Below are 21,045 nucleotides of genomic sequence, written 5' to 3'. Positions count from 1 at the left end.
TCCATCCGCTCTACTGTGCAGGTGCAAGTCTCCTGCGTCTGCATAGTAGAGCGGATCTGACAGAGATCGGCTATTTCTACCTATTTCCAAGCGAAGAGCCGCAACATCGCCCCCGCTGGAGCCAGAAAATGTAAATATTGCACAGCCTGACAAATTGTCTGGTGTGCGCTCCGTGGGCTGCAGCGAGACCGCCGTGGGAAACAGGAGGACGGGGGAAGCCTCAATAGGATCCAGAGGCTTCCCCCTACTGAGGCGAGTACCCCCTAGGGGAACTTTTTTTTCGTTACAGAGTCTCTTTAAAAACAACCAACCCACGATCAGATTACTGAAATGTTAAATAGCTTTTAAGGGTCTTGCTAAAGAGTGCCTATACATACTCCAAATTGTGATCGCAACTGCGGTGCAATGCAATTATGATTTTCAGTGGGGAAGGACCCTAAATGTCCAAAGCAGGTTTCAGTAAAATTAAACAAGGATTCCAATCGCTTACTCTGGGAACTTGCTCCACTTTTACCATGCTCTACACCCGTCCTGATAAATCATGCTACATAAACTACCCTAACAAATGATGAAAACTTTAGAGAAAAAATAAATAAACAGCAGAAAGAATTAGACAGGCATCCCACTGGTACAAACTGAAATGGCCGACTTTTCAATGATTAGTTTTTGTTCTCTTACCTGGCTTGTAAGTTTGGACACTTCTTGAGCCAGTTCAATGTCTGGTCGTCCAAGAGCCGTGATACCACGGCCAGCTTCCTCCTTAGCCTTAGCTTTGTAGTGGATCTAAGCAATACAACAAAGCAACCGTATTAGTGTCTATGCACAGAAAACACTGTAGGGAAACTTACTAAAGTTAAAAAACACTGGAGAACAAGAGCGATCCAGCATACCTGGACTGGGATTGTTTATTACAATTCAGTCGCAATGGTTTACAGCCCTTACCTGGATCATATCAAAACATAGTAACTGAAGCTGTGTGCAGCACCCAGAGCGATTTTTTTTTCAAAAATCCAAGCCATTTTAGAACTGCTAAAGATGTGTTCTTGCTATGGGTGCAATCTCAGTTGCACAAAACTGAGCAACGTTCCATTTTGATTTACAGTGTAACTGCACGGGGAAATAATTGCCCCTATAGGGTACTCACCTCGGGAGGGGAGACCTCTAGATCCTCAAAAAGCTCCCCGTTCTCCTCCACTGGCCTACTTCAGTGCTGAAACTCCTGAAAAAATCACTTGTTGAAATAGCTTGTGCATATGCATGAGTATGGACCTGCTTGGGCTCCAGTGGATGTGCGCTACTATGCAGGCACTATGTGCCCATGCTTTAGGGATCTCATTTCTGGATCTAGTTGAGGAGGATGGGGAAACCTCTTTAGGATTCAGAGGTTTAACTCTTCCGAGGTAAGTATCCACAAAAGGCTCTAGCAAACCTCACAGGTTTGCTTTAACTCAGGTGAAGAATGCACATTTTGCCACCAAATAGCAAGGAATTTTTTTTTTTTTTTAAATCTGTTCCATGTAGGAAGGATCACTTATGTTCTCAAGTACATTATTCTCTACTATTGGTAAATCCATTAGACAGTTTTAGACACATTAAGTCGAGATACTTACATCACTGACTAGCTTAGACATAGAGGTTGCTTTCTGAATATCCGGTCTGTCAGCAAGAGCAGTGTAGGTCAGGTTAGCCTTGGCAGCTTTCTTGTAAGCCACCTGCAAATATTAAAGTTATAGTTTTGATTTTAATCTCATCTATAATGTGACTAGTTATTAATAGACAACCTCAGTTTTTTACTGTGGATTAAGTTATTATATTAACGGCTTGATTTTTTTTTTTTGTTTTTTTTTTACAGAGGTGATGTGTAATTCTACATTTCTGTCAGTGTCCACAAACAAAACTCAGAGAACATAAATAAGCAAAAATAGATACAGTGCTCTTAGGTCAAATAGTCTTAAATCTCTAGATCACCAAACAGCCCTAAATCTCTAGATCACTAGACAGTCCTAAATCTCTAGATCACCAAACCGTCCTGAATCTCTAGGTCACCAAACAGCCCCAAATCTCTAGATCGCCAGACAGTCCTAAATCACTACATTAGCAAACAGTCTTAACAGTGGCGTAGCTATGGAGGTGTGTGCAAGTTTTACAATGGGGCCCCCCAAGCACTCCATACATAACAATTGATACGGTGCACCAAAACCTGCCAATGGCAACTACAGTGTCAGAGGTGCAAGAAGGGGATGGGGAACAATGTGTTAATGATTACCACTATTCAAAGTATCTATAGAAGTGATTATTATGAGCACAGGACCAATAGAGAGCTAATACAGTAGTTGAGGAAGGGCCCTTCGGGGCCCCTCTGCCCCAAGGGCCTCAATGCAGTCGCAATTACTGCAATCCCTTTTGCTACGCCCCTGAGTCTTAAATCTCTACATCACTAAACAGACCCAAATCTCTAAGTTGCCAAATTGTTTTAAATCTTAGATCACCAAACAGTCCCAAATTTCTAAATTGCCAGGCAGTCTTAAATCTCTAGATCACCAAACAGTCCCAAAGCTCTAGGTTGCCAATCTGTTTAAATCCACGCATGCGCCGAGAGGTGCATGCGCGGCGCCAGAGAGGAAGCATGGCGACTCTCTGAGCTCCGTCCTTGACTTGCTAATTTAACTAGCTAACACCAGCATTGAAGGCGATAATACCTACATCCTGCGCCCAGGAGTCCCCTGAGATGCCAGGGTCAAAAAAGCGATGAGGGAGAAGACACCGTTCCTCAGCCTCTGCCACTCCTGCAAAGCAAACTCCGATCACCGCGCTTTTCCGGCCTAGGGAGTTGGCTTCTAAGATGGCGTCTGACACACCGTCTCTCCCGTCCACGCCAGAACAGCAGACCCCGGCCCTGTTCTCCTCTCCCTCCCCACCTGATCTGCAACCAACGGGTCTCAATACCATGCGCAGTTTGCTGTGGACAACATAGCGATGATTGACAGCGGTGGCTCGCGCAGGCACAGTAAGGCCGATCCTGCGGTCGGTCTCTGCACTGTGCAGTGAGACCGGGACAGCGGCGGGGAGCAGAGCAGTCGGCGTGGGACAGTCGGCTGCAAGGGGCTGGAGAAAGTCCCACGTGAGTAAACCTCATTTTCGTTAGTTAGCCTGATAACTCCTTTAAGAGGTTCCCCTGACTTTATACCTGGCTTGGACCTTTCTTTTAAGTGGTTATATGAGTCCCAACATTACTATCTGAAGCACTTTCTATCAGGAGACAGACTCCTACCTTTAAATGCTATCTATCCCCCAAGATCACTTACCTTTAACCAGCAATTTCAGCTTACTCAGGCTTATCACTATGTTAGATCATTGGTCCCCTTAGGTAAAATTGATAGAAGTATTACGAATTTTGAAGACTGGTGCATGAATAGACCCTTGGAAGGTGGGTCCATTTCATACCTCAATGCTGAGCTTTTAATAATGGGCTCAAATCCTACTTTAGCCACTTTATCTGCCTGGAGTACAGACCTGACGCCATCATATACTCCTTCAAGGTGGCTGGAAGGTGTAATGGTTAAGGGCTCTGCCTCTGACGCAGGAGACCAGGGTTCAAATCTCGGCTCTGCCTGTTCAGTAAGCCACCACCTATTCAGTAGGAGACCTTTGGCAAGTCTCCCTAACACTGCTACTGTCTATAGAGCGCGCCCTAGTGGCTGCTGCTCAGGCGCTTTGAGTCCGCCAGGAGAAAAGCGTGATATAAATGTTATTTGTCTTGTCTTGTCTTGTCTTCAACTTGGTCAACTTGCTTTTAGACTTTATTTAGGGGAAGTCTATAGAAACTAATGCCAAACTTCTCCACCGCACATATTTGACCCCGGTTAGGCTCCATATGATCTCTCCCTCCAACAGTAAAGCTTGCCTTAGGTGGTGTCCTGAAGATGGGACTCTTTATCACATTTGGTGGACATGCCCTAGAGCAATATCTTTTTGGAATAAAGTCTGTACTCTCATTACTAAGGTTATCAAGCGTCCATTCTCTAAACACCCTGCTACCCTCCTCCTAGGATATAAGAGTTCTACTAAATTTTCCACCCATAGACTTATCCAATTTATTGCTATGGTGGCTAAATCTTACCTAGCGTCTCAATGGAGAAAACCCAGACTGGTGCTTAAACCGGTAATCCAAAGAGTCCATAGACTTATGATAACAGCCCAGATGCTAGCAATTACCTATGACCATATGGATCAGTTTAAAAAAACTTGGGACCCATGGCTGGAATATGCTGATGCTAGAGGTCTTAGCTATTTGATATACTTCAGTTGAAATAACTTTTTTGCTTGATAGGTCTACATGTTTACTATTCTGGATCCTAGAGGCCCTTCAATGGACCATCTAGTCTCTAAAACATAGCCACAGAAATGTTCTGTTTTGTTGTTGTTGTTTTTATTTTTATTTTGTCTTTTCTGTTCTTATTGTTGTTAACTATTAAGACTGGCACTTTTATATTCAAATACCTTAATTGTACTCTTGGATACGCTATTTTGTAGTTTTCTGCGTGATGAGTGCATTGTGCATTTTTTATGTAAGCTGCCTCAATAAAAGACCTTTTGAAACTAAATCTGGTCCTATATCTCTAGATTGCCAAACAGTCTTAAATCTCTAGACTGCCAAACAGTCCTAAATCTCTAGATTTCCAAACAGTTCCAAATCTCTAGATTGCCAAACAGTTCCATGTCTCTAGGTCACCAAACAGTCCTAAATCTCAAGATTGCCAAACAGTTCCAATGAATCTCAGCTCAAGATGGCGCCGTGAGGCTGCCTCGGCTCACAGGGCTCCTGCTTTTTATTCTCAGCCCTGTATGCCAAGCCCAATTCCGGGCACGACCCAGTCGTGCTTGGCGAAATAAAATGATTCTGATTCTGATCTCTAGATTGCCAAACAGTCCTAAATCTCTAGATCACCAAACTGTCCTAATTCTCTAGATTGACAAACAGTCCCAAATCTCTAGGTTACCAAACAGTCCCAAATCTCTAGGTTACCAAACAGTCCCAAATCTCTAGGTTACCAAACAGTCCCAAATCTCTAGACTTTTTTTTTTTTATAGAGCGGTCTTCAAGTTGACATGTATGGCTTGGCAAAAAATAATTCACTATTAATTTACTATGTACCAGCAGTTCTGGATTCATCCCTGGCTAACAAGGGCATAAAGGAATAACCTGCAAATTCCAGCCTCTGTGTGGTTTTAAATCATTTACTCTCCACTGGACCTAACAGCGGCAATAAGTATTATTATTATTATTACATTTACTCACGTTGCTTTGGGATTTAGCCACGTCCATTGCGTGCTTCACCTCTGGTGGCTCCTGCATGTTGGCGTAATTGGACTTGCCTTTTTCCTTCTGAAAATGCTCTTTGTATTTATTCTAAAAATAATGATTAGGACATAGTTACTGCAGGTTTATTCTGTACAACTGCTCTTATAGGTCAGATTATGCCAGACAAAAGGGGAAAACAGAAGTGACACACAGAGGCCTATTCAAGTCACTTTTTCATCTAGGAGATAATTTTTCATCTTCTGTTTAAAACATTTAAACACCCTGCAACTGAAAAAGTATCAAAAAGTAGGTGAAAAGTTTCGGATCGGAAATGGGCTTATTAGAACAGTGGAAATCAGTGTGTAGAATTCAGAAATACCACATTACTGCAAGTCAGAAATTTTAGCAGAACTCAGAAGCATTGCACCAATCAGACAATGCAGAATTTTAACCTTCGGAAAACAGATTACTGTGGTAATTTTAGGGCCAATCAGAAGACTTAAGACCTTTTAGGTCAATAACAGAATGCAGAATTTTCAACAGAAATCAGATTACTGCTGTAATTCTAGGCCAATCAGAAGACGTCAAAATGATAAGGCCAATCAGAGAATGTAGAAGTTTCCCGTGGTTGCAAATCGGAAACGCGGTTTTCAAATATTAGCCACTAAAAATAGCGGATCTATTTTTTTTTGTTTTTTACTGATTTATTTTATTTACAAAAAAAAAACATGGAAATTGTCATTGTAATTTGGTATTTCCATATTTCCGACCATCCCTATTCTTTGGTGGACTCTGTATCAAGTTTGACACAAGATTCCTTTAAAGTGAACACGTGCCAAAGCTCGGGTCAGTACTTACTTAAGAGGGATGCCTCTGAAACCTGGTCCTCCTCACTCCTGTTGTCACATGCCTGGACACTGAAGATGATTCAGGCCGTGCTCCTCTTCAAGCATGAGCATGACCATGCTGCACCCGTATAAGCAGGGTCACACCTGCGTAGTAGCATAGAGCCCAGCAGCTCTTGCACAGGTGCAGTAGGGCCACTCTCATGCTTGAAGAGGAGTGAGGCCCTGATCAAGCCCTTGTCAGAAATCTTTCAGGGTCTGCGAGTGGCAATGGGGGAGTGAAGGATGCCGTGGAAAGCCTCTACAGGATCCAGAGGCTTTCCTCTTCTTAGGTAAGTATTTCCTTTTTGACCTGAGCTTCTGCTTCAGGCTGATTGCTGCAATGATAACTATCCTGTCCAAAGCACACCTCTGCTCTGATTCCCTGCCACTAGCTTCCATGTCAAGATCCTCCCAATCTGTTTCGTCACTCCTCGTGACTTATCCCCTGATGATGAGTGGTGAAACTGGTTGCAAGGAGCATGTCACAGAAGCTAGTGGCAGGGAATCGGACTGGAGATGTGCTATGGACTGGATAGTTTTCATAGCGGCAATCAATCCAGGAGACCATGTGGGGTGGAGCCCTCTGAAAACACTCCATAAGCCAGAATCAGTCTATCACCAAATGTGATTTTTTTTTTAAATAAAGTTTTACCTTTTATAAAAGTGCATTGCACAATGAAAGTGTTTTTGCTTGCCTTTGAAGGTTCATTTGAGGAACTAATTGTTGGAGGAGTGGTGGCGAGGAGCTCACCTTACAATCCTGGCATTGGTGAAGAGTCCATGCATATCGGTGATAGGGATCGTTGGAAGCAGGGAAAGCTTATTGTATGCTCCACAAGCTCTGGTTAGACTTCTGTGATCTTATGCTCCATCTACACGGAGCGATCAGGCGGCTTGATTAGCGTTGTATACTGTACCCCTATGGGGGATAGTTATCTGGTCTCTAAGGCAGGCGTGGAGCTAGGGGGGGTCGGGGTAGGACAAGTGCCCCGGGGCGCCTGGTCCCCGAGGGCGCCCTCAGCCTGGCTGAGCTGCGGGGTTTTTTTTTTTTTGCGGCGGAGGGGAGGGGAGCAACGCAGAGAAGAGGGAGAGCTGTGCGGACGGTGGGGAAGGGGGGCCATATCCCCCCTCCTTCCCTCACCTTAGGTGCTCTCTCTCTCCCTCGCTGTCCCCTCCAATGTCCGGGTGGCTGGCCTGGCAGCGGCGGGCGGAACTCACCTCCGTCTCGCTCCAGCGCCGGCCGGAAGTTCGAGTGCGCAGCCGCTGCTCTGGTCTGGACCAGACCAGAGTAGTGGCAGATCCATCCGGCGCTGCGACGAGACGGAGGTAAGTTCCGCCCGCCGCTGCCAGCCTGAGCCACCCGGACATTGGAGGGGACAGCGAGGAAGGGAGAGCAGCTCTTCTCTGCGCTGCTCCCCTCCTGCTGGGGAGGGGGACACCTGACCTGGCTACCTACTCTGGGCACATATACCCCTGGCTACATATACTGGACATATATCCCTGGCTACCTACTCTGGGCACATATACCCCTGGCTACCTACTCTGGGCACATATACCCCTGGCTACATATACTGGACATATATCCCTGGCTACCTACTCTGGGCACATATACCCCTGGCTACCTACTCTGGGCACATATACCCCTGCCTACATATACTGGGCATATACCCCTGGCTACCTACTCTGGGCACATATAGCCCTGGCTACCTACTCTGGGCACATATACCCCTGGCTACCTACTCTGGGCATATATACCCCTGCCTACATATACTGGGCATATACCCCTGGCTACCTACTCTGGGCACATATACCCCTGGCTACCTACTCTGGGCACATATACCCCTGCCTACATATACTGGGCATATACCCCTGGCTACCTACTCTGGGCACACATACCCCTGGCTACCTACTCTGGGCACATATACCCCTGGCTACCTACTCTGGGCACATATACCCCTGCCTACATATACTGGGCATATACCCCTGGCTACCTACTCTGGGCACATATACCCCTGGCTACCTACTCTGGGCACATATACCCCTGGCTACCTACTCTGGGCACATATACCCCTGGCTACCTACTCTTGGCACATATACCCCTGCCTACATATACTGGGCATATACCCCTGGCTACCTACTCTGGGCACATATACCCCTGGCTACCTACTCTGGGCACATATACCCCTGGCTACCTACTCTGGGCACATATACCCCTGGCTACCTACTCTGGGCACATATACCCCTGCCTACATATACTGGGCACATATACCCCTAACTACATATACTGGGTACATATACCCCTGGCTACATATACTGGGCATTTATACCCCTGGCTACATATACTGGGCACATATACCTCTGGCTACATATACTGGGGACACATACCCCTGCCTACATATACTGGGCACATATACCCCTGGCTACCTGTTCTGTGGACATCTCTACCCCTGGCTACCTGTTCTGGGGACATCTATACTGCTGGCCACCTATTCTGGGGACACCTATAGACCTGGGGCTACCTATTTTTTGGGCAAGCATTGCTGTCAGATTGAGTGTATTTTGGGGAACTGCTGCCAGGTGAGAGGTGTCTACCATATTAAGGGGACATTCTGCCTATTTATGTGAAATGCTGTCTATTTATGTGCCTCATGACTGCTGAATTTGTCTTGTTGGGGGCCTCATGGTTACTGAATTTGTCTTGTTGGGGGCCTCATGATTTGTTGGGGGCCTCAAGATCGCTGAATTTGTCTTGTTAGGGGCCTCATGATTGCTGAATTTGTCTTGTTAGGGGCCTCATGATTGCTGAATTTGTCTTGTTGGGGGCCTCAGGATTGCTAAATTTGTCTTGTTGGGGGCCTCATGTTTGCTCATGATTGCGGAATTTGTCTTGATGGGGGTGGGGGGCTCATGATTGCTGAATTTGTCTTGGAACATGCTGGAAGGTACATACTGAGGGAGGGTGGGTGAGCGTGAGCCTGCTAACCTCCATGTACATTTGAAGGGGCGTGACCAAATGTGGAGTACCCATAACCACGCCCACATTTGGTCACGACCCTTCACCTTAGGGGCGCATTAATAGTCTTTGTCCCCGGGCGCTGAAAACCCTAGCTACGCCTCTGCTCTAAGGATATATTAAAACTTATAGGGAACGGTTTTTGTACTAGTGCTGTATCGTAGAAACCATCAACTTACCACACTAGCCAACTTTGTTACTTCCTTGACGCGAACTGTGTCATTGGTTTCAGGCAGGGTGGTGAATGACCCATGTTGCAGTGACTTCTTCACTAGTTCTTTGTATTTGTTCTAAAAGAAAAAAAATAGGTTATATTTTCAAATGTTATTTCTTTGTCCACCACCTCCATTCCTTCACTCCTGACTTCTCGCCTTACTTTAGATGAACAACTTCAGCACAACTTGTGTGTGGAGAAAGGAATTCACAGAATTTACAATTTTTGAGGGGTCTAAATTAGTAGGATACTGACTAATCCTTCAATTTATAGAGATCTGTGCAGTTTAAATTTACAAACCCAGGTAACACACCGCAGACTTGTATCCTACTACATCCCATCTCAGTTGGGAAACTGATGGACTGCCTCCATTGTCCAAAGTCTTCTAGCTAGGTAGAAAACATATTTAAGGTGCAGCAAGTGATTCTCATATTAAGAAGTGCTATTTATCACTCTCTAGAAGGGCCTACACAACCCAGTCTTGTGATCACATCATCAGGACAGAGGAGAGTAGAGTCACAGTTGGCCACCCTTTGGAACCCGATGCTTTTGTTCTGTGGGGACACTTCCCAGTCAGGACTAAACTTCAGATCAGAGGTGAGAAATATTTACAGCCTCTGTAATGGATTCTATATTGATTACCAACTCAACTAATTACTCTTAGGTACAAAAAAAGAACATTTATAAGCATTCCCTGTGTCAAAAACATGTATTATCACTGCAGAGGGCAGTAGAGGCTTGCCTATCTCTGGCTAATCATCAAATGTAATCATTACTGGGCAGGAGAACTCTCTGTATGTGTCTCCTCCCTCTCTCTGCTGAATAGACACATCACCCTGGCAACAGCTGAGTCGCTTCAGCAGAAAAGGAGGGGGGCAGAGTGAAGACACAGGCAGAGAGAGATTCCTGCCGGCAAGGATTACATTTGCCAATTAGCCAGACATAAGCATTTTTTTACACACAGGAATACTTGAGAATGCAATTTTAATGTACCTAAGATTAGTTACTGAAATATTAGTTTGGGGAGTATAATTCTACTTCAATTCCAAAAGAATGGTCTAGGCATAATAGTAAGGGGAGCAACCCCTTCATGTGCAAGTAGAAGTACAGAGGCGCCAAAAGTAAAATATGCTAAAATGTTTAAAATATTCGGGTGGCGGTGGTGGACCGGCCACTCACAAATAGACTTGATGCTGTCGCTTGAGATAAAGACAATTTATTTACATACTCCACGAACAAAACCGCAACGCGTTTCACGGGCACAATCCTGCTTCATCAGGCATTAAACCAACGGAGTATCACACAGCTGAAGGTCCAATAGACGCTTGGCACCTCTGTGTGCAGGAGCCCCAAGTTTTTATCCTTCTTCTTTATTCTCCCCTTCAGAGCAGAGTCATGTTACCTGATTCCTCACAAATGGGTTTACTGGTCATGGGGATCACCATGGGGAAGGGGTTGTGAATGTTGAGGACCCCATCAAAGTTTTCCTGGGGGGGCGTGGTTTATGGTTATGGTCCTGACTATAGTTACACTTTAAAGGGACTCTGAGTAGTGCCTGTGGGTATGCCTTTAAGCATACCTACAATGAATTATTTATAGCCTCACACCTACCAGCATGATGTTTGTAATTATATCCCCCTGGGTTCCTAGTATTTCATTGCATTGTGCTGAATCGAGCTGCCGACTTTGGAGAAAAGTCGCTCTGTGTAATACAAGTAACTATGGAAAGATGCATACCATTTTGAAGCTCTCTTTCTCCACTTTCCAACAATATATAAACCGCTGCCCTATGCCTTTTAGTTTTTGTTATTTTCACGATCGAAATCGTGGGCATGGCAATTTCGGTCGCGAAAATATCGAAAACTAAAAGGGGTAGGGCAGCGGTTTATATATTGTTGGAAAGAGGAGAAAGGGAGCTTCAAATGGTTTGCATCTTTCCATAGTTACTGCACTGCTCAGAGTCCCTTTAAGTCGGGGCACCAAGAAGAGTTTGACTATCACTCCAATGGATTATTTTAAGTACAACATCTTAATGAGGCTAAGAAGACAGACAGGATAACAAGTGAGTTGAGGCAAGAACTGCAAATAGTGTTTTGGGGCCTCAAATGACAAACGTCTACTTGTCTGTATTGAAGAATGTGCACTGTAAGGTTGGGCCTGATGCTTAATTACATCATAAGTATGTGAGACGTTTTGCAAAAATAACAATATGGCAGATAATCTTTAAGTCCCACATTAACTAATAAAGTATTAACAAAACATTGGGAAAGAGTACCGGAGAACATAAAAACATCTTCATGAAGTAAAGCTCACCTCAGATACAAGATCGCTAACAGATTTAGCATGGATGATCTGGGGTGTATCTGGAACAGCGCCGAACTCTCCTTGATACGTTCCTCTATCATACTTCTTCCTGTATTTCACCTGTAGGAGACAGAAGATGAGCTGTGAGTTTTAGCTTTACGCCATCTTTGTAACCTCAGACAAGAAGTAATGCACAGCTAAGGTTTGCTTCAGTCAGACTCTTATCTCCTGGTCAGAGTTTAATGAATTCACCATTTGGCAGCTTAACCAGTCCGATGTTTCTATTTGACCATAATATGCCTCTTGTCGGTCGGGTTTCTGCCAGATGACAGACCACACTTTTGCAGAATTGTAAAAGGCCTCAAGTCAGGCAGACACACCCCTTGTGTAGGTTAAGGAAAATTAGATGATGTTAATCCCTCCCTCAAATTGCTGGAATGGCAATCTAGTTCAGAAACACTTCAACACCGAATGCTTACTTTTACATTTTGGAACTAAATGGAGTCTATATCTCCTTTCAAATATAAATATTAACTAAATGGATTTTAAGTATAGCATTGATTTTTTTTTTTACTTGGAAGAATGGACTTGAAAATTTGTCATATACTCAAAAAGGAAGCGAAAAGGGGAAAACAATAAATCAATCAAAGTGAAAAGTTAAAGATAGACGAGAGATCAAGAAATGTTTGATATTTGCCATTTAATTTGTTCATATTGTTTGATCTACAATCAGTCTGCACTTAATCATCTTTACTACTGGCAGACATGAAAAAAACAGCACCAAATGCCATTATCTATAACCACACCCCCTAACAATGCGATAGGCTAAAAAGGCATCTCACAGAGGGAGATACTGGTTGCTTGGCAGTTGGAGAGACAGCTGTTATTTATTATACAATATTATTACACACTGTGGGAGGGGTTTCACCACAATATCAACCATACAGACCCTTCTGATGATCTATTTGAGAAAAGGTAAAGTTTGCTCATCGCGAAAGGGGTTATCAGCTACTGATTGGGATGAAGTTCAATTTTTGGTTACAGTTCCTCTTAAAATTGCAAGTGATGTCACCAATGTTGGGACTACTTTTGATCATGTATTTTTACTTTGTAGTAGATGAGGTTAGTGGTAGCGCTCATTGTGGCGTCACTCACATTGCTGTTCATTTCCGCATTCTTCAAGGCCAGGACGGTGTCCTTGTCATCGGTCACAGACAGCTTGCATCCCTTCAGGAATTCTCTGTCCAACTTGTACTCATACTAAGGAAAGAAACACACATACTTTTCAGGTGAGACTCACTAAACCAGAGAGCTTTGAAGACAGTTCATGAACTTAGCGGGACAAAATAAGATTATTTACTTTCCTAATGTTTGTTATGATTATAGGACATAATAATAATAATAATTATAATAATAAGTATTATAATTATTCTATAGGTACAGTCTATGCCTTTGAACTATGGAAAAGGCAAAAAGCAAAATAACAAATCTATGTAATGAAGCACGCAATGTTACTTACATCACTCTGCTGTAGAGAAGACTTCGCATTCTGCAAGAAGTCTGGTCTATCAACAGTCCATTGCCAGTGAGCCTTGGTGGCCTCATACTTCTTCTTATAAGTCAACTGTTTGAATAGAATAAAGCAAAATTAAAAAAAAACGGGGAGAGAAACAGGATGACAACAGAACGAAGGAGAAATATAGGAAGAACAAAGAAGAGGTAAAAAAGATATAAGGAAAACAAGAAGAGCGAAAAAAGGAAACTGGATGCGGAGATAAAAAAAATGAGATATAAAATGTGGGTGAAACAGACAAGGGAATAAGTAGGCTCTCTGTATAAATCAGAAGTGAAGGAAGGAAAATAAAGAATGGAACAAGGGTAGGGGGAGTGGAGAGAGAGAGGATGGGGAAGTTAGAAGATAAAATAAGTCAAACAATATTCCAGTGCAGGAGATGTGGGCGCACCTGGCGCCACTATAGGCCATAATAGGAATCGCACAGGGAGTAACTTCGGCGCCGTCAGAAGATGAAGCTGAAGTTACTTTTTAAACACTGTAATTCAGCCTCCAGCAATTGCTGGAAGCTGAATTATTTTATTCCCCACTATCCACATGGACCTAGAGGGAGAATAGTATTTAACGTCGCTGGGAACTTGTGCGGAAGCAGGGTAAGCCATACCGGCTGTATCCTGCGCCCAAGTCTGCCGGGGGCGATTTCTCTCCTACGCAAATAAGTGGTTCAATTCACAATGGATGTAAGATAATCAGAGAGGTAATTAAAATTATAACAGCTTTTTTTCTTGGAACGGACATCAATTCTAATAGGACATCTCAGATGCCTCCATTTTTGGGCATGCGCAGTACAGAGCCGCTCATCTTTGGAGGTACCCGGAGACCCGAGTACTTCAGTGGCCTTCCAAGGAGAGCCAAAGGTCTCTTCAACATTAAAGCTGGAGGCTTGAATGAGGGGCCTGGTGGTGGATCAAGGGGACACAGAGAGGATTGGGAAGGCTCTAAGGGATCCAGAGCCTTCCTTCCTCTCATGTGAGTATCTTTTCATTATTGTTGTTACAATTGTCCTTTAAAACAAAAGCAAAGTGCAAACAAAAAAGGGAACAGATACCTCCCATTGTTTGTGAATTGACCACATAGGAAGAGAAAGAAACAGGGAGAGAGTGAGAGAGAGAGAGAGACGGGGAGAGAGAGAGAGAGAGAGGCAGTGAGAATGTGAACAATAGCTTACGTTGCTGATGGATTTGTAGGCATCCTTGGCTATCTTGATGGGCAGGGCATCTGGCACCATGGTACAGTGACCTCTGCTCTTCTCATACAGTTCTTTGTATTTCAGCTATAAAAGACAAGTAAAGACACATTCACTAGGGTGTTTCATTTTCATAGGCTAATAAATAAAATATGAGATTTAGTCCAGGGACCCACTAGGAATCGCTGCAACAATTGTAAATTGCGCAGGTGCTGTGTGCAGCAATTTCTAGGACGATTGCGATTCCCGATGTTTTGAAGCCCTGGACAAAAAACTGTACAGCGCTACGAAATTGTGTTTCTTTTTTTTTTCTGTTTCAATAAACACTTTTATTATTATTTAGTATTTATATAGCGCCGACATCTTCCGTGCGCTGTACATAGTATATAGTCTAGTCACTAACTGTCCCTCAAAGGAGCTCACAATCTAATCCCTACCAGAGTCCTATGTCTATGTATGTATTGTAGTCTAGGGTCAATTTTAGAGGGGGCGGGTAATGAACTTATCTGTATGTTTTTGGGATATGGGAGGAAAACAGAGTGCCCGGAGGAAACCCACGCAGACATGGGGAGAACATACAAACTCTTTGCAGATGTTGACCTGGCTGGGATTCAAACCAGGGACCCAGCGCTGCAAGGCGAGAGCGCTAACCACTACGCCACCGCGTTGCCCGGTGCTGCCCGGATGTCACAATGTCTGCTTTCTGCCCATAGCTCTGCCCCCTAGCAGAAGTCGTCATAAGTGTTTCTCTACCTCCAATCAGAGAAGAGCCTGTGACCCCTTTAGTTAGGAGGCGGGGCTACGGGCAGATCAAGACACTTGGTAAGTATACCAAACAAAATTGCACTTGTATACATTGCTTTGAGCAAAAAAATGTTGCATGTCCTGCAATTAGGATTGCACTGGCGGGTTCCCCATCATTGAAATACATTGGCAAAGTGCATTTTTTTTTTTAAATTGTAGACCATTGCCGGTGATCCAAAAACGCAGCCAAAATCCATTGGCATCCCACATTGCGTTCCACATCACTCTCATGCTTACTCCTTCAACCTAGAAGGAGGAAGCAAGGGAGTGACTTGAAACGCGTCGTGGAGCACATCGTCTAACAGCGGCGGCACGAGTAAGTTAACTCCCCCCACTCTCTCACGGGCAGCGCTAAGAGCCGTGCCGAGAGTCAAACCCTGGTCTCCTTATAGCTAGCTGGTCCCTCTGGAGATTCACAGTATGTATTATGATACTTGTATTTGGTACTGTGAAACATTAGAAGACAGCACTGCTAAACGCAACAACATATCATTCATTTATGACAACAACAATTTATGTCACTGTGTAAAAGAAAATCATTGGAGCCCCGTATAGGCTGGGTATCAGCCTTTTCTGCATCTGATATAGAAAAGGTTAAAGTGAACCTCCAGACTAAAAATTGACTCAGCAGCACTGGAAAGGCCTGGTGTTTCTTTAACTGTTTTACAACATCAGAACTTTTTTTCTCTTATACAAGCCTCATTTTTAGCTGCACAGAAAAAAACTGCCCGGGCATTTTTCCCCTAATGCTGTGCAAAGCATGATGGGATTTCTGATGTTGTTGTTCTCGTTCTGCTGTTTTGGTGCAATGTTTTTTTTTTTACATTTTGAATTTGACATTTGAAGCCTAGTGTGTGCAGCTGGGAGGGGTTATCAGGACACAGGACAGTTGGAACTGTCTCATGCTCCTTGTCACCTCCCTTCAACCAAAAAGATGGCTGCCCCCATGACAAAGATGGCAGCCCCCATGAATCACAAACATTTGCCTGTTCTTTTAAAACGGGGTGGGTAAGAGATTATATTACCTATCTATTCTAATTAACATAACTAATGTAACTTAATGACAGTAAGTTTGTTTAGGCTGAAGTTCCCCTTTAAGGCCTTTTCCTGGGGCAGAGCTGCGTGCTGGAATCCAACTGATAGTTAACAGCTACAGATGCAATATACATACTTCACTGATCTTGTCCTTGACTTTCCGTGCATGTAACAGTGACGGGGTGTCATGGATGGTGGTGTAGCTCTTGGCTTTAACTTTGTTCCAATCCAGTTTGTAGATGATCTGCAAATATAAAACACATCCGTTACTTTTTGTGAATGATCCACATCCTATTCTGCTTATAGCCTGCTATGTCCTACTCTGCTTAAAGCCTTCCACATCCTATTCTGCTTATAGCCTGCTATGTCCTACTCTGCTTAAAGCCTTCCACATCCTACTCTGCTTATAGTATACCATGTCCGTCTCGGCTTATAGTCTGCCACATCCTACTCTGCTTATAGTATACCATGTCCGTCTCGGCTTATAGTCTGCCACATCCTACTCCGCTTATAGTCTGCCACATCGTACTCTGCTTATAGTATACCATGTCCGTCTCGGCTTATAGCCTGCCACATCCTACTCCGCTTATAGCCTTCCACATCCTATTTCCCTTATAGTCTGCCACATTCAACTCTGCTTATAACTTTCCACATCCTACTCTGCTCATAGCCTTCCACATCTTACTCTGCTTATAGCCTTCCAAATTCTACTCTTCCATGTCCTATTTTGCTTATAGTCATGCCTATGTCCTACTCTGCTTATAGCTTGGCACATCCTACTCTGCTTATATCCTGGCACATCCTATTCTGCTTATAGCCTGCCACATCCTACTCTGCTTATATCCTGGCACATCCTATTCTTCTTATAGCCTGCCACATCCTACTCTGCTTATAGCTTCCACATCCTACTCCACTTATAGCTTCCACATCCTACTCCACTTATAGCTTCCACATCCTATTTTGCTTATAGTCTGCCATGTCCTATTCTGCTTATAGTCTGCCATGTCCTATTCTGCTTATAGTCTGCCATGTCCTACTCTGCATATAGCCTGGCACATCCTACTCTGCTTATAGCTTCCACATCCTACTCTGCTTATAGCTTCCACATCCTACTCCACTTATAGCCTTCCACATCCTATTTTGCTTATAGTCTGCCATGTCCTATTCTGCTTATAGTCTGCCATGTCCTATTCTGCTTATAGCCTGGCACATCCTACTCTGCTTATATCCTGGCACACCCTGCTCTGCTTATAGCCTTCCACATCCATCTCTGCTTATAGACTGTCACATCCTACTCTGCTTATAGCCTTCCACATCCTATTTCGCTTATAGTCTGCCACATCCTACTCTGCTTATAACCTTCCACATCCTACTCTGTTTATAGCCTTCCAAATTGTACTCTGCCTATAGTCTGCCATGTCCTACTCTGCTTATAGTCTGCCATGTCCTACTCTGCTTATAGCCTGGCATATCCTACTCTGCTTATATCCTGACACATCCTACTCTGTTTATAGTCTTCCACATCCTACTCCGCTTATAGCCTGGCATATTCTACTCTGCTTATATCCTGACACATCCTACTCTGCTTATAGTCTTCCACATCCTACTCCGCTTATAGCCTGGCATATTCTACTCCGCTTATAGCCTTCCACATCAAGTATCACTTATAGTCTGCCATCAGTTTTCTCAAACTAGAAGTTGATTACATGACATGTAAGACTTATCTCATCATGAGTAATCTCTCCTTATTTAAAATATACATTTTTAGTACTGAAAAGTTGGTTTGAAAAGTTTGCCATGACCCTGACAGCACACTGTGGGAGGAGTTTCAACACAATATCAACCATACAGATGTCCCTGATGATCTAATGATCTATTCAAGAAAAGGTAAAGATTTTCAATGGGAAAGGGGGTATCAGCTACTGAATGGGAAGAAGTTCAATCCTGGTTTAAAGTAGCTCTTAAAGGGGGATGAAGTTTGCAACCAATACTCACGTCGCTGATCTGTTTTCCAGCCTTCTGAGCTCTGTTGTGCTCTGGAGTGTCGAGGACTGAGGTGAACTTGTCCTTTTCTCTCTCATAGAGCTCCTTGTACTTCCACTAATGAGAAAAGCACAAAGTCAGATGCAGTACAAGTCCTAAATGGCATAATTGTGTATGCAGTGTGGATAAATTCAAAAGCAAAAAGACTATAATGTACTCAAGAATTAAAGGGTCTGTCCTCTTATGAGTAAATTCATACTGTATTTACGTACTATATCACAAGATGATTTGCATATAGCTTTGGCGGACATCCACGGTTACAATTACTAGGTTATTGATGGGGAATTAAGCTACAGGAATCAAATCTCAGCTACTGCTGTGGCTACCAATTAAAAGGAAAATTCAGTTTAAAATTGGCTTATTGACTTTCAAATCCATACACAATATGGGCCCTGGATACCTTTCTTGCAACAGCATCACATCCCCCACAATCTTAGATCAATAGATCTAATAACTTGGTCACCCCCCAAGTCCAACTCAAAACCTTTGGAGACAGAGCCTTCTGTCATGCTACCCCTACACTTTGGAACTCCCTGCCACACCCAATCAGGACATCTTCATCCTCGGGAGCATTTAAGTCCAAACTGTAAAGCCACCTATTTAGTCTGGGATTTATGAACACCTGACACCTTATTTATGAACACCTTATTCCACTGTAACACTGTCCAGCCCGATATGGGCAATGGCGCTCGTTGTTTAATCACTGTCCCTCCAAATGAATGGACAGCTCCTGTACAATCATTTTCCGCTATTTACCATTGTTTTGCACGAACCTCGCGTTTTTATAATGATTTTCCCTGTCGTTTCAGGTGATCCTGGGTGAAATATGCAGCTTCCAGGAACATTAGGGGGGCAGCGTCGGGGGTTTTATTGCGTTCATTGCTCTCGTCCCGATATCGCTTGCTGTTACTGCCACTCACCTGTTCAAGCAAGTCAGCCCTGCATCTTGCAGCATTTTCAACCGATTAATGCAATCAATTTCGGCCTGGAATTGGTCCCATTGTCGGTCGGGCATGCACTTGGCGTCACCGATTTTCATCCGATTATAATAATTGAATCAGATGGCTGCCAAGTCCCCTGATGTGTGGCTACTTTAAGTTTTCTCCTAGGTGAAATTTTCACACCTTGTCAAGAAAATGCCATTTAAATAATACTCAGAATTGACAGTACTCTTTACCAGCTTTTTGGTACTATTTCATTTTCAGAGTGCTGAATAGTTGCATATGGGCCTCTGTGTTTGAAAAGTGAGTTTATCCTTTCAAAGAACTGCATTCACTATTGTAATTACCCAGTAAAGGAGAAAGATTCAAATGTTATGTAAAATTTATATTGAACATACCCTGTAAAAAGCACATCTAGTCTTTTTGCTGCCTATTTTATACAGTGTAAAATAATCAATATTTTCAGCATTTGACTTAAAGCCTGTCCATGCAATTCAAACCACATAGACAATTGTCCAAAACGCACAGAGGTTACTATTCACACATAATGCAATCATTATCGAAAGCACATTTCTGACATTAAAGTGCACCTGTCATCTATGAATAGTTGGCAGCTGTTTTGTATATTTGTCCTCTAGATTATTAACTAGCCATCTAGCATGCGACATCGGCCCAATCTGGTAAACGACTGGCTACTCACTGATCAGCGATCAAATGAGGAGTTGTGAAAATTCTAGGCTATGTTCACGGTGCTGCATTGCGGCATAACAGACGCTTTGTGATAGGTTGACGCTCTGCTATGCAACACCTATGCGACGTTCCCAGTGCAGCGTGGAGTGCAGCATTGTAATGTAGTCAGTGCGCTACTGCAAATGCACATGTTAACAGTGACAATGAAGCATACTTTTCATACGGTATGCTTCACTGTATGTGACGCAACATGTGGATAACATGCAGTGCCAATTTTCTGTTCTGTTGCATTCCTGCTGTCACAGGGAAGGCAATGCAACTTCCACTGTGAACCTAGCCGTATTACTTTGTATGATTCTGTGTCAGGCCTTGTTCACATTGCGTTCAGCTCACGTGTCCGTCCGCGGTGGGCTTTTTTTTCCTGCGTTAAAGCGTTTTCTGGCGATTTTCTGTCGATTTTTTGCTCCTTTGCTCGTTTTTGTGGGCGTTTTTGTAAGTGCTTTTGCAGAGCGCTTCCATCTTTTGATCCGGAAAAACATACAGAAAAAATACATACAATGTATTTTTTTTTAAACCGCTCACGCAATCGCGTGCCAAAGCGATATTGTGAGCGTTTTGCATTTTTCCTATACCTTCCATTGAGGCAAATTGCCTCAAAAATGGCCCAAGCACCGCTTTTCAAAGCGGATCCCAAACGAACTGCTCTGATGTGAACTCTCTCATAGAGAATCATTGCACAAGCGCTTTCAGGGTGATTTTGTAAATCGCCCACGCTGAAAATTTTCCAAAACCACCTATAATGTGAACAAGGCCTCAGGGCCCTTTTCCACTAGCAATCGCTAGCGTTCGCGCTGAACGCTAGCGATTGCGATTCAGCAAAAGAAAAAAATTCCCGGCGATTTCCCGACGTTTGCGATCGCGAATTTGCTATGCAATGCACTGCATAGCAAAATCGCGGCAAAAATCGTTCCGCGGCACGATCGCGATCAAGTAAAAAACGAATCGCGGTAGTGGAAATTACCTACCACGATTCCTATGTTAAAAAGCAAACCG

At 43.6% G+C, this 21,045-nt stretch overlaps 1 protein-coding gene across 16 annotated transcripts in view; it reads right to left on the bottom strand.

The window, feature by feature from the left end:
* NEB (nebulin) overlaps positions 1–21,045 on the bottom strand; it is a 321,375-nt gene that overhangs the window by 59,094 nt on the left and 241,236 nt on the right. For all 16 annotated transcript variants that reach the window (XM_068245793.1, XM_068245797.1, XM_068245803.1 and 13 more), the window contains 10 exons: positions 18,314–18,418; positions 16,455–16,562; positions 14,462–14,566; positions 13,240–13,344; positions 12,876–12,980; positions 11,730–11,840; positions 9,382–9,492; positions 5,300–5,410; positions 1,611–1,712; positions 679–783 (listed from right to left, as the gene is read on the bottom strand). In XM_068245793.1, the coding sequence (XP_068101894.1) occupies positions 679–783; positions 1,611–1,712; positions 5,300–5,410; positions 9,382–9,492; positions 11,730–11,840; positions 12,876–12,980; positions 13,240–13,344; positions 14,462–14,566; positions 16,455–16,562; positions 18,314–18,418 (1,068 nt within the window). The remainder of the gene's footprint in view (positions 1–678; positions 784–1,610; positions 1,713–5,299; positions 5,411–9,381; positions 9,493–11,729; positions 11,841–12,875; positions 12,981–13,239; positions 13,345–14,461; positions 14,567–16,454; positions 16,563–18,313; positions 18,419–21,045) is intronic.

This window comes from Hyperolius riggenbachi, chromosome 7 (genome assembly GCF_040937935.1).
Source record: "Hyperolius riggenbachi isolate aHypRig1 chromosome 7, aHypRig1.pri, whole genome shotgun sequence".
NCBI lineage: Eukaryota > Metazoa > Chordata > Amphibia > Anura > Hyperoliidae > Hyperolius > Hyperolius riggenbachi.
Note: the sequence above shows the minus strand (reverse complement) of the source record. Positions and strands in the feature narration are given on the sequence as shown.